This window comes from Myotis yumanensis, unplaced genomic scaffold, assembly GCF_028538775.1.
Source record: "Myotis yumanensis isolate MYYU_CA2020_CCGP unplaced genomic scaffold, mMyoYum1.0.hap1 SCAF_2, whole genome shotgun sequence".
Lineage (NCBI taxonomy): Eukaryota > Metazoa > Chordata > Mammalia > Chiroptera > Vespertilionidae > Myotis > Myotis yumanensis.
Window position 1 is genome coordinate 197,818,573 of NW_027223753.1, and position 14,680 is coordinate 197,833,252.

At 45.6% G+C, this 14,680-nt stretch overlaps 1 protein-coding gene across 1 annotated transcript in view; it reads right to left on the bottom strand.

Moving 5' to 3' along the window:
* Positions 1–983: 983 nt before the first annotated feature.
* Positions 984–14,680, bottom strand: part of ARHGEF26 (Rho guanine nucleotide exchange factor 26) — a 110,823-nt gene continuing 97,126 nt past the window's right edge. The window contains exons 12-14 of the mRNA XM_070406948.1: positions 5,282–5,349; positions 3,641–3,745; positions 984–3,136 (exon numbers count right to left, since the gene is read on the bottom strand). Of these exons, the coding sequence (XP_070263049.1) occupies positions 2,994–3,136; positions 3,641–3,745; positions 5,282–5,349 (316 nt within the window). The 3' untranslated portion in view covers positions 984–2,993. The remainder of the gene's footprint in view (positions 3,137–3,640; positions 3,746–5,281; positions 5,350–14,680) is intronic.

Consider the following 14,680-nt stretch of genomic DNA (forward strand, 5'->3'; position numbering starts at 1 on the left):
TCCAGTTGAGAAATCAGCCAGCCAACACTCTGACTTCAGTCTGCGATGCTCCAAGCAGAGAACCCCACCAGGCCATTCTTGACTTCTGACTACAGAACTATGCGATGGCCCTGGCCGGTGTGGCTCGGTTAAGCATCGTCCCATGCACTGAGGGGCTGCCGGTTCAATTCCCAGTCTGGGCACATGCCTGGGTTGCAGGCTAGATCCCCAGTACAGGGCATGTACAAGGCAGTCAATAGATGTTTCTCTCTCATCAATGTTTCTCTCTCCCTTCCTCTCTCTCTAAAAATTAAAAACATTTTTAAAAACTGTGAGATAAAAAATGAGTGTTGTCTTATAGAAATCTGTCACACAGCAAAAAAATAAAACAACTAACTATAGAACAGCGGTTCTCAACCTGTGGGTCGCAACCCCCAGGCGGTCAAATGACCCTTTCACAGGGGTCGCCTAAGACCATCCTGCATATCAGATATTTAATTACGATTCATAACAGTAGCAACATTACAGTTATGAAGTAGCAACGAATATAATTTTATGGTTGGGTCACAAAATGAGGAACTGTATTTAAAGGGCCAGAAGGCTGAGAACCACTGCTATAGAATAACTCATTCTTTGCCTTCTACCAAGATTCACAAGGTAGTGAAATTTCACAAGCACAAAGGTTTAGATACTAGGTGGCCAAAATGAATAAGATATACTCCAGGGGTCAATAGCGGTTAGGGGACTGTGAACTACTTAATAGAAGCTAGTCAGTCATGCAGTTTTGTGGAAACCATGAGAAGAAGCAGTATGGCCCAGCTCTTAAAAATGCTCCAGCCTTCTGGGGCAGCTGATGCCAACACGAAACCAAGGACACATCTGTTCCCTTTGATGTCAGCTGCCGATATCTTTTTTGTAGAACTCAGATTTGGCCAAGAATTCAGCAAACCATTTACTTAAATGAATATATCTACAGTAAATTAAATCACATCAGGACAAATGAACACGTATATACAAAATCTTTATAAATTCACATGTTTCTTCAAAAGTGTACAAGCAGTCTCAATTCATTGGGACAAAAATGAGTATGTTTGTTCTCCACAGGTCGCTGAATGAAATTGTGCAATTCAGAGAAGCTATTCTAGAACCTGAACTAGGTTGGCAAACAGCACTGTGCCACATAAAAACGACACATGTTGTGAATGTGTTAAATACCTCCTATAAAACACTATACCTAACAGTATTAACCTGCTTGCTAAATAAGGCTTTGATTTATAAGATGCACATATTTCCAAAACTGTTTGACATCTCTACTTATAAATTAATTCACAGGACTCGTTTAGTTGCTTTTTAGCGTCTGGGTATTAGCAAAAATAACACAAAATTGATCCCTGTGCAAGCAACAAATTGACCTTCCTTCCTACATGAAAACATCAGGTTAGATTAGATTACAACTTGTTCCCCTCTCCTCCAAAAAGTCTCTGACATTAACGAGGAAGGAGACAGATTTCTTTTTTATCAGTCCCCAACATCTCTTGCTGTGGCCGCCTGCTGTGACTTCCTGACCTCAAGGAACTCTGGGCCTGGCATGTGTTTTATTCCCAGAAATGTATGCACAGGGAAAGGGGAGCCATCAGGGCAGAAGGCCCAGGGCGCTCCTCCCTGGCTCACTGCTGAGGTGGCAGGACTCAGGGCATGTGAGCCAAGTATACTTACCTCCTGCACTATTTTCAACTTTACTGCAATTTGGGTAACTGGTTGGCAGACAGCAGCTGGGGATGTCACACAGAGATCTGAGGCCTTGAACAATGCATCCCTTGCCAGGTTTTACCCGTTGGTGGAAGAGAATGGAGCAGAGAGCGAACATAGCTGATGGTAAAGATCGGCTCTCCCCTCTCAATCTTCCAAACCTCACGCCCTGTGTCTGAAACACACTTTTAAAATGACTCTTCTCTCTCCTTGCACGAGTGGAAGAAGTAAAGTTCTGCAGACATCTGCAGTAAAGAGAGGCTCCAAACCCAGCCAGGGAGGCCTTCGTGCAGAGAAAATGGGTTCTCCCATGAAAGGCAAACTGTTACGTTTCAGTTCAGTACCATGCTGGTTTCTCAGTCCCTTTTAAGGCCAAATCTGATCTTCCTTGGTAGTGTTCAAGTGTGTCAGCCCATTTCCTATTGGAAATGAGTGGGAGGAGAAACAGTCAGAAACCTTGCATTACTGAAGGCAAAGCAGCCTCATGTCCATGTATCAGCTCAGCTGGGATTACTGTCCTATATTTAAGCTTTTGTCACATATGCGAACCATCTAAATTTTATGCTGTTAAAGTAGCGTAGTGTTATTGGGCTATACTTGTCTTAGGCCAATATTGGGTACGATGGATATATTTTTAAAAAAATAAGTAAGGCCTCCTTACTTCCCTGCTAACCAGGAGAGAGGTGGCAACAATTCAAGTGTCAATTTCCCTTTCCAGGGAAGAGGTTTAAAAAAACTTTGCTCACCTTCAGAACTCTGTCAGTTTCTTTCAAAATCCACACAGCATTCTAATCAGACCTAAAATGTCAGAGCAGGGAAAGTATATACAAAACTGAGCATTCCTTCAAGATAGAGACTCCTGCTAATGCTGGGAAAACCACATAAAGGAGATGCTTACACAGCGAGAGCCCATTCTTGGTGAAGTGAGGCTAGAGAATCAGGATACAGCATCGTATGTACATGTTTTATTGCCAGACGCAGTGCAACTGGGAGGAGCCCAGGCCCCTGCATCCCGCATGTGGACTGCCTGCTCAGCTACTCTGTTTACCTAGAGGTTTTGCAACAGGATCGTTGTGCGCACACCCAGCTTTGCGAACTAGCCATTCTCCTGAGAGAGCAAAACCACCTGGCAAGCTTAAAGGCAAATGTTTTCCTCCTTTTAATCAAATCGGCTGTGTGAAAACTCAGAAGAACACCAGCCCAGGACCATCCCACCCACCACGATGCAGTGCAAATCTTGCAGTCGCAAAAGGCCACCAGAGAGGCTACACGTTGGTCTCCAGTCCTAGCAAACGTCCCATTCTCTCCACATTCTTATCGATTGTGGCTTGACATGTTATCTCCTTGGCACACTCCATCGGAAACCAGCCCCTTTCTCCATCTCGCAGCCTCTCCCCTTCATACCAGCCTGCAGAGAAGAACAGAGTCCTCATGAAGCAACGCGTGTCTGGATGCATTTTCACTGTGCTCGGCTCCAACAAGGAGGGATGTTGGGTACCCCAGATGATGGGAAGTGCAGAGAGAGGTGGAACAGAGGGGATGGCTTCAAGGGAGAATGAGTGACATGATCAGAGGCTCTGAAGTGAGCAGCTGAGACAGTCTGTGAGTTTGGGCTGAGCTGGGGAGGAGGGCGCTTTGGGTAGGGGCAGCAGGAAAAAATGATTGTCCGGAGATGAGAACTAGGTCACTGGGAAGGAAAGGAAACTTTTCATAGTACCTTTCGAGTAACAAACCACGTGACTGCATCCCTTTTCAAAAACACGTAAGAGCCATACAGTGTAGAAAGAGGAGAGGCTGGTGCACATGAGAAAAACCGAAGGGATGTGGAACGTGCACATGAATAACACAAAGCAGCCTCCTTGGTTCCTCACACCCTGAACGCTGGCCCGCCCGTGAGAACACGTGCACTCACCGTCGCTGACACGTTGATAAATGAGGACCACGTCGGCCACCTGCAGGGAGAGTTCGTCTGGCTGCTTGGCGGTAAACGATCTAATGATCTCTACCTGGGTCAGTGCTAGGGAGGAAAGGGAACACACTGAGCTTCCAGCAGCAGAGGAAAAACAGAACAGGTACAAATCAATGGTGTTCTCAGTCTCTCTGTGCAACTCGGGGCCGGCGTTGATAGAAACAACTTAGGCTTCTATGAAGAAGCAGAAAATACTGGGCTAAGAGCTTTATAACCTCAGAAGCTCAGAGTCGAGAGAGGCCTTTTATGATGTAGGAATCCCCTCAAGAACAGCCTTGATAAGGAGCCATTAGTCACGTCACATAACAGAGCAGAACACAGCCATATGCACTGGGGAAACTGAGACAAGACAGGTTAGGTAACGTGCCAAGGACATGCAGCTGATGATGAAATCCACAACACATCCAGGCCTCCAGGCTCTCATCCAAGGTGCTTTCCCATCAGTAGCAGCACATGGAAGCTGCCAAAGAGGGTTAGAAATAAAAAGATCTCCAACCAAAAGTTAGAAAACTTTTTGAGTTTCTCCATTATGCTAAATCGTAATAAAGCCATTAACTTCAGTGACTTGGTACTGACGGGCAAGACTTCTTACTTAATTTGTTTTTTTAATACAGAACTTGATTCTATGAACTTTTATTCCAATCCATCACTTTAGCTTTGGCTCTATGCTTAAAGCTATGACTTCTGAGTGTTCCAGGACAAACAGCTTTGTTGCCCTTTATTCTCTGGGTTTGACCTTCCAGCTGGAACCATCCAGAGAAGCATAACATCAGCGTGAAGGCGCTAATACAGCACCCCGGACCGCATTAGTTCCTAGTTCTCTAGAAGAATGAAATACATTTTGTAACTATTATCACTTCAATTAAAAAAAAAAAAAGGTCAAAAGGAATGGTAAAGCCATTTTCTTTACGGTTAAAAATACATTTCAGCTTAGATTTAGACAGTATGGCTTAAACATGCAGCCAATGACCCTGAACCACAGCTAGAAATGTAAGGGCTTTACTTTCACAAGTCTAAGCAGGGCTTTCAATGGATATTATTTAACTCCATCTTCCCAATAACCCAGTACTGTACACTGAGTGGCCAGATTATTATGACCGGCCAGATTATTATGACCACCCCATCAGTACAATGAAGTTAATTAGTTATGCAAATAATAATAATAATAATAATAAAACCTTGAGAGTATTTGCTTAGGAAGTTTTCAATATTCAGTATTTTTGGAAGTGTCAATGAAGTACTGATGGGGTGGTCATAATAATCTGGCCACTCAGTGTATATATCATGATGCCCCCGACTACAGAAGGTCAAACTGGCTTAGGGTGGATATGCTACAATGTACCACATTGTACAACAAATTTGTTCTTTTAAAAAAAGTTGTTCTTTATACAACAAAGAACAACTGCACCTTGGATTTGAACTCAGAGCCCTGGAATTCCAAAGCAAGGATCACCTAGTTCTGATGTAGGACAGGTGGCAGGAAGGAAAGAAACCTGGGGGGAGCGTTAATACCCCAGCGTCCAGCAGGGGGCAGAGCCCCTCCACGGTCAGCCTTTCAGAGCAGACAGCCCAGGAGTTACTTACAGGTTCGGTCAGGAGGCTGCTTCCCGCTGCTGTGTCCCAGGGCGGTTATCCAGCGGGCTCGCTCACTCCTAAACACACAGGTCAGAGCCCAGTGAGAGATGCAAGGTGTTTACAGAGAACGAAGCATGTCCTAGAATGCAAAGCCACTTCCCAAACGGGAGACAGATGACCTAGAGAGGCCTGGGGCTGACCTTCACAACAAAGGTAAGGGGTCATCTGGGACACTTAAACTATTCTGAATGAACTTGGCTAGCTATTGGTGAAGTGGAACTTCTCACTTGACAGTTTAACCTTTAATAAAGAGCTGACTACACTTACATATTGCAATCACAGAAACATGTTCAGTAACGCATAATCTGAAGTTAAACATTTCAAAAAAGTAAATTTCCTTAAAAAAGAAAAAACATCCCACTAAGGCAGTCTCCCTCCACGCCCTCCCCTCTTTTTCCCCCCATACTCAAACCATTTCGGAAAAGAAAAGATGAGAAACGTGATATATTTAAAGCTGCTTTGTTCCCCTTTCAACTAATATTGCCAAATATGAGCTCTATTGAAATAGAAATTTTTGACCTTTTTTAGACTGTGCTCAAATGCTTATTAATACGGCTTAATGAGTACAGCCAAAAATAATTCAAGGCAAAAAACAACCAAGACTTTTTCTTCAACATTAAGCTATATTTACATGTAACAAAATAATTATTTAATCAAAGGATCAAAAGTTTCATATAAGCAAGCACTACTCCATAATACAGGTTATAGCCTGGAAAAGCCAAATATCGGGATTGCAATGAAATGAGCCACACACCCATACACACTTTGAAATCTCTTAAGAAGCATTAAGTCCATACGACGTGGCAGACACAGCACTTGACATCCATCCATTATATCATATAGTCCTCCCAAAAGCCGGTGAGAAAGATGAGAATACTAAGTTCTAACATCCGAGATTCCAACCAAGGTCAATTTCTACTAGGGCCACTCTACCTTCCTCCCTTCTTCATGTCCAGTACTTGAAAAACAATTTTTTCCTCCCATAATAGCTTGCACCTAAAAGATGCTTCTTTTTCACTAACACCCCATCTTTTTTAAAAATATATTTTTATTGATTTCAGAGAGCAAGGGAGAGGGAGAGAAAGATAGAAACATCAATGATGAGAATCACTGATCGGCTGTCTCCTGCACGCCCACTACTGGGGATGGAGCCCGCAACCCGGCCATGTGCCCTAACCGGGAATCGAACCATGACCTCCTGGTTCATAGGTCAATGCTCAACCACTGAGCCACACCGGCCGGGCTCTGCCACCCCCTCTTCATCCCCATGTGTATCCACCCTCCATCCAGAGCAGCCGTTGTCCAGTGCTAGAACACGTCATGCTGTTCCACACTTTCCTACTGGCTCTGTTCATTCTCAAATACAACCTTCCTGCTGTGTTACTGAGCTAGACGCCCTCATAATCACTACTTAAAAATTTTAGATTGAAGAACGTATGTAAAATAAAACCCTGCACTGATTCTACGTGTAAGTAGCTCTGTGAGTTTCCTTAGGTTTACCCACGTACACAGGCCACCAGGTCCGGAGACATGTGCCAAGAGGTTCCCTTTTATCCCTTTCCAAGCAATGACCTCCTGGAAATGTAACCCCGGTTCTGGCTTCCACCAACATAGACTAGTGTTGCCTATCCCGTTCCGTAAGAAAATGGAATCCCATGTTGTGTCCACTTTTGTGTCTGACTTCTTTTGTTCCACACACCCACTCCACACTGAAAACACAAGCCTCACCTCTCCCAGGCAGCTTCCTCTGATGCGTGCACCCATACTTCGTCCCCTTCCCAGTCTGGTGGTCCTGTTCCCACACTCCCCTCTGCACTCCTGGTCCACTGTAAGCCTCATGAAAGCAGGCACCGTATCTATACGGCTCACTGCCTGGCACACGGCAGGGACTCGGCAAACACCTGCTGACCTATGAAATCATGGATCACTCATCCCATACCGATCCCCCAACATTTACCGACTCGCCTATTTCTCTCATCAAGCCATACACTCCAGGAGGGTAGGAACTGGGCCTTGTTCTAAACAGGTTTACTTACATGACAGGTACAGGATGTTTTGCATTTTGCAAGTACCATCTAATCTAGTCTTATCAAAAATCTTGGAAGAAAACACTGGCATGATTATTTCCATGTTCCCAGAGGACAAAGCCGAAGTTTGGAGTGTGAAGTGCCTGCTCACAGTAAAACAGCCAAATGGTCAGGCCAGCATGGCTCAGTGGTTGAGCGTCGACTTATGAACCAGGAGGTCACGGTTCAATTCCTGGTCTGGGCACATGCCCGGGTTGCGGGCTCGAACCCCAGTGGGGGGGCGTGCAGGAGGCAGCCGATCAATGAGTTTCTCTCATTATTGATGCTTCTATCTCCCTCTCCCTTCTTATCTGAAATCAATAAAAATATATTTAAAAACAAAACCACACCACACACACACACACACACAAAAAAAAACCAATCCAAGCAGTGCAGTCAGAAGGTAAAGCCAGGTGTTCTGGGGTCCACGAGCTGGGGTTCCCTCGTGGGTGCTCACGGGTAATGAGAGAAGGCGGGAAGCGTGGACACAGCAGTGTGCGAAAGACAGACTCCTTTAGAGGAGGAGGAGACTGGGCTCTGTGGGGCTGGAGTGTCAGGAGTAATATACACAATTTAAACAGCACCTCACCATGCTGTCTGGCTTTTAAAAACATTCAAAGGGCTTCAGGATGGTTTTATCAGGAACACGAAAGCATCATTTCCTTTAAAATAACCCCAAGCAAACACTTCGATCTGTGATATCATCTCTTTGTGGGGTACCATCTTTTTTTGTTGGTTTTTTTTTTTTACCCTCGGGCTCAACTGGAATTTGCAAAGTACAAAGGAAACTGAAAACAAAGCATCTTACGGGTGGAAGGGCTGCTCCCAAGAGAAACCTAAAATGACCCATCTGCGTTCTCTCCGTGCCACATCCGCAAGCCAGGCTCCTCTGTGGCTCGCCGCGGCCCGCGCCACGGCCCTTGCTGCTGGCTGCATCCTCCACGTAAGGTTTCCCTGGCACGGCACTGCCCTGGCAGCGAGCGGCTGCTTTCAGCCGGGCCTCCCCCTGCGGCCAGTTCCCAGAGGCCCAGATGAAACCCTTCCCTCCTGTGGCATGCTGCCTGGATGCTAATGCACCGCTCAAACACGGCGGCCCTTGCAGGGACTCCGGAGGACAGAACAAGACACTCCTTGTTGCCCTGGCTGAAAGGGGCCCCTTCTTGAAAAGGCTTCAATGGAGTAGATGCTGTCAGAACCCCACGACTTCCCCCAGGGCCTCCAGGAGCCCTGCCAAGGACCCCCCTCCCCCTCCCATCTCCTCGGTCAGCTAGCAGAGAGCACAGCTCCTCTCACACAGGGAGGAGGCGCTCCATAAAAGACGGGAGTCTAAGAACAAGACAAACCAGGCCCAGACATACCCATTATGAAATGCAGATATCAAGTCCGGGGCTCACTCCAGACAGCTCTTTTCTCGGGGGACAATATGAACCAGTCAACATGAAGCCACAGGGCCCCCCCGCCCCCACACACACCTAGTTCCTAGACTTTTCCCTTGGCCCAAACAAAGTGAGAGAATAAACAGGGCTGCCCTCCTGGGGACCTGGACACATCAACCTCTGAGGCTCTCCGACCACTCCTTTCTTCCACGTTCACTGAGCGCCGGCCTGTGCCAGGGTCTGGGCTAGGCTGAGGCCGCCAAGCGAGTAAATGGCTCTCCTGCTCTTCACAGGCCTCAGCGTGGAGCAGACGGAGCAGAAAACAAACCCAACGCAGAGCCATGGGCCTGGGCAGAGCGCTTTGCACAGCACACATGGACCAGGGAGAGGGAGAGGATCGAGTTGAGAAGAGACACCTTTAACACAAACATCTGCCCATGCCATCCTTTCAAAACCCCCACATTCTCAGTGCAAGGCATGAATGATGCAAGTACTGTTCCCTGCGCAGGAGTTTGCTCGCATATCATTCATTAAAAACACAGTCGATTAAAACTTAGTTGCATACAGTTCGAAGATACTGTGTGCAAAGCTGGACTTTCCTTGAATTCCAGGCATCGGCTAGAAAAGACTGAGAAAGTGCAGAGTCAGCTTTGAAACGAAGAGGCAAGGCTGAGGATGAGGCTGAACGGAATGGAATGCCCACCAAGGACCTGACCCCCGACCTGGTCCTGCTGACCTTTCCATAGAGGCTGAGACCCCAGCTGCCGCCTCACCTTCCTTTTATCCTTCTTGGAATGGCATTTGACCGGATACCTTTGGGGTTCCTTCTCACAGCCTAGACATTTACCTGTGGTGCCTTTTGAAATTCGTATATACCCACAGCCTTTGGTTAAAAGTCTTCCAAGCTTGCATAACGAGTAAGACAGTGGAGATGCTGTTTCTGTTCACTCTGACACTCAATTCAACTAGCTGAGCTCAATAAAGTGTTCCATGAAAGAAAACTAACAGGGTAAGAAGAAAAATGATGTCATGATGCTGTTTGACAAAGCCAATGAAGCTGGACGAGAGCCGGAGCAAAATCATTCCCCGAGCCCACTAAGAGTGCTAGAATTTAGGCTCTGTGACATGCACTAGAGTGTAATTATTTCTTGTCATATCTAATAGCTCATGAGACCTAGTCTATTCCAGCATCCAGGAGTTCACCTGCAGTGGGTCAATTGTTTCCTGGATAATGAAAGATCCGTACTATCACCTGCCCTTCTCCTTCGCTGGGGTCAGTAATGAGGATCACAAACGATAATGAATTTTGACGGACAATGTACAAGTAAAAGATCATTATTGGACACGGATTCAAGATTCAACACGAAGAAAATACTCCGACCTATAATAAAATATATTCTTTTCCATGTCCATTGTCATCTCTATATTGTAGATTTTCCCTAAAGGGTGTGTAAGAGTCTGTCAAACATACTATTTACAATTTTATCCCATACCATTTTACTTTCTGTTGTTAATTAAACCATTAACATAAGCAGGAAGAGCACAAAAGACTCCCGGGCAATCCATGCGCCTTTGTCGGCAGGCCAAGGACTTGGCTGTCTGCACAGCTGACAGGACCAACCCCATCCATTAGGCTCCCAGTTCTTGCGAGAGAGAAATGTTGAGAAGGATCTTTTATTACCGTGTAAGGTGATTACATCTTATCGCTAAAAATAATGGGTGGAGAAAGTTTGTGCCCACCGCCGAGTATCTCCTGGCATCCCATCACGATGTACACTAGACCCAGATGCCATCCAAATTCCACTGGGGACAAAGGATCCCAGAAGCCACTTGCCACGGCCCCTGGTCTGTGCCAGCAGCAGCTGTCTGGGCTTCGTTCGAATGAAGGCAGACAAAGGGGGCTCTTCGGCTCCCACATTCCTCTTGAGAGGCCCAGAGGGAAAAGAGAGGACAGTAGTCAAACATGCTTCCTTTGTCCTTTCATAAAGGGTGAGCTTTTGTAATTTTCACAGACTCCTGTCTCATTAACCAGACAATGACTTAAGATCTTTAACAGACAAACAGATATAGCAGTACTCATGGCCTAGATGTACATTCTAAAAAAAAAAAAAAAAATTTAATCAACTCCTTAATGAGCAAACGTTGTAAAACACATGGAATTTAGAGAAAATTTGCTCCAGCACCAAAAAGAGAACCCTGAACAGAGACTGGGAGAGAGGCAGTATTTCCCTCCATGTGGCTACTACGCTGCCTTCCTTTGGATAAAGAAAAGCTAATTATATTCATTGTGGGTCAATTCCAAAAACATCTATTGGGAGCTTGCTAGGTACAAAGTGAGACAAGGACAAAACCAGAGCTGAGTGTGGAATTTAGTCGTAACGCCATGCAGAATTGATTAGAGAGAAGATAGTTAGGTGGTTCAAAAGATAAGTGGCGTAGGGGGTGTCCTAGGAGGAGGGAGTGGAGTGGAAACACGCAGAAGGCTGCAGTAGACTCTAGTACATGAAGGTCTGGCCGGTGATGGATCTGTGCAGACTGGGGGCATCAGAAATGACACCAAGTCTCCAGACTGAGTAACTGGGGAAAGCAGTGGGCAGGGGTGATGCCTGGCTTCAGACAGGCTGCATTTCTGAAGGGAAAGCGAAGAGGGATGGTTAAACGTGGACATAAAACTAAGAGATTCTTTAAGAAAGCATCTCCAAAAGGAGTTAGCCTCAGTCTGATGGTCAACATTAAATGGCCTTGAGGTAAAGAAAGAAGAAGACTGACTGGGTGTGGTAACTAGGAAGCCATGGCTAATTTTGGATGGGACAGCCTCAGCAGGGAGGCAGAGGAAGCCATATAGAAGATGGTTAAGGGGTAACTCCATATGAAGTACCAAAAATCCAAAGCATCATTGACCCCTCTCTTTCACGCAGTGCCACCCAACTCATCATGAGTCAGTCCTGTTGTCTCTGCCTCCTAAATGTAATATTTCCTTCTCCCTTCATACACCATGGCCCAGGGCACCACGCCGAAGCCCCTTGACCCCTCCAACATGGCCCGAGTTGCTCTCCCCATGGGAATTTCTACCTCCCCTCCAGTCTTCCAGGGATCCCCCAACCATGGTTTATGAGGCTCCAGATTAGTGCTCCTCAAAATATCCGTGGTAAAGAAATGATCCTCACCACCCAATCCATTGTGAACCAAGTGTTTTCAGAAATCCAATAAAAATTATGTTAAAATAATTACATGCTTTGATGCTGCAGAAATGTCAAAATATTATACATTTTAAACCCCTACCCTCATGCCAGGTTGGTAATGTTTGGAGATTAAAGCCCACAGAAGGCCCTGGAATAGCTCTGCTCCGAAATGCTCTGGCCTCCGCTGGCCTCTTAGCCACCCACCCGCTCCCTGGTTTATTCTTATCTACCTACATTCACTATGTTCAAGCCAAGTTTGACAACATCAAACTCATTTCCTTAGGAGTTCTGCACTCGCCGTTTCCTTTGTCTACAACATTCTGGCTCTGCATTTTCCTATGGGTAACTTCTTGTCACTTAGGGCTCTCAGTTCCAATGTCACCTCAGAAAAGTCTTCCTCCGCCATCTAACTTTGAGTACATGACCCAGCACTCAACATTCACTCCAAATTCCAGCGCCTGGCTTTGCGGTCCTCACTGCATTTACATTGACTTTTAACTGGATCAAGAAGAAATACTTTGCCACTGCCCCAGCTCATCATAGGCCATTTGCCCAAGCTGACTGGCCAAAGTTCACTGCCATCCAGTCACCCTCCTTGAGGGCAGGAAGAACGCAGAGGTAAGCTGCTCACATGAACAGAAGCCCAAAGGGCAGGGGTCTGGTCTCTACTGTTCACGGCTACATCCCTGGACTTAGAGTAGCTCTTGAAAGGATGTAGATGCCCAATAAAAGTGCTGAATTAACGGGGAAATGAAGACTATGCTCTCAAGAAGTTCAGCTGTAAGTAAAGAGAGATTTAGGGGTAGAATATAGGCCAGACAGAAAACAAAGGAGCCCAGTCACTGTGGCTCAGTGGCTGAGTGTCAACCTATGAACCAAGAGGTCATGATTAGGTTCCCAGTCAGGGCACATGCCCGGAGTTGCGGGCTCCATCCCCAGTAGGAGGCAGCCGATCAATGATTCCCTTTCATCACTGATGTTTCTATCTTACTCTCCTTGTCCCCGTCTCTCTGAAATCTATAAAAATATATTTTTAAAAAAAGCTAAGGAGAAAAATGAATTGTCAAGAGTGGTACAGACAGCAAGCAGCCAGAATTTTGGGGGACAACATCACCATGAGCAGCCCTGACAGGTGTCTTCATAGAGCAGTCGTCAGCAAACTGCGGCTCACGAGCGACATGCAGCTCTTTGGCCCCTTGAGTGTGGCTCTTCCACAAAACACCGACTTCTGCGCATGGGCCATGAAGTTTCAATCGCACTGTACGTGTGCGCCCACACGTGGTATTTTGTGGAAGAGCCACACTCAAGGGGCCAAAGAGCCGCATGTGGCTCGCAAGCCACAGTTTGCCGACCACTGTCGTAGAGGGAAGACTTGGCATGAGCCCTGAGAGGAGATGCACTTGGTAATTCAAGGAGATCTGAAGAGGGCATTCCAGGAAGAGGGAAAAACCCGGGCAAAGGAACAAAACAAAAAAAAAGTAGTTTTATGCAGAAAATAATTTTTCAGATACATATATTCAGCATTTTGTTTTAAAATATTTCAAAGCATATAATATTTTAAAAATTTATCATCTAAGTTTCCACAAACTTTTTCCTTTTTACAGCTTATGGACTTGGGGAAAAAATCCACATTTTAATAGTTTCCCACATTTTATAGCAACTGGCTTCCTAGTATCCCTTCTAGATCCAGAACAAGGCCAACCTGAGCAGCAAGGATGGGGTAGGACTGTCTGTATGGCCGGCAGCTTCTCAGTAAAAAAACTAAAGGAAAAACTCTGCTACTAGGAATAATTCTGCATTGAGGAAAGTCAGGGTCTAGTCCCAGCTTTGGCAATAACTCACTTCCTGCAGGCAAATCACTTCACCTCTGTGAGTCTTGTTTTACTTCTAGGGGGAAAGGGGAGTTGGACTACGGACTTGTAATTAGGGTCATCACATATTTTATTGTCTAAACAAGATACTTTTGAGATTCCAAGAGGGTAGTATTCTTCAGTTGGCCAGAACAGACATAATATTGATCCTGGGGAATCGGCACTGTCACCTGACTTAGATGCCCCTTCAGCTCTGAGGTTCTCCCTTTCTCTGGAAACAGCTATGGGCCCTTTCTTCCTGTTCTAGAGATGGCTCAGTGCCTGGCACAGCCCAGATGCTCACCAAGGGTGTGCCCCATTTCCTTCAGTGAGCTTTTCTGCATTCTTCATGTAATCAGAGCTATCGACCTGTTCTTCCTCAATGTCACTGTCATGCTTGTTGAACTGTCTTTGTGCCAAACAGCTGCACCCCTCCTACATTTCATATTCCCCCAGGTGGCCTCTGCTAAGAACAGCTTTTCAAAGAAGGTAAATATTTAGGGATGAACCCTATTCTTCTTCAAAATTGAAGAATTAGTAGCCAAAGGATACATGTGACTTGCCTGGGTTCTACAATTACTCAAGGCCAGTGCGGTGGTGAAAACCTTCTTTTCTCAACTGGATTGCTAATGAACTATATTAACCATGTACAAAAGAGGCAAGACATGAAAAATGTATACACTCCTATACATTTTGCAAATCTTAGAAGCAAAGAAAACATGATATATAGACCCAAACTTTGATTGCTCTAAACCAAGTAACCCAGAGATGACCTGCTCATTTCCAATTATGGCATATACCAATTTACCAGATTTTTAAAAAAATTCCTCACTCAAGGTTATGTTTATTGATTTTAGAGAGAGAGGAAGGGAGA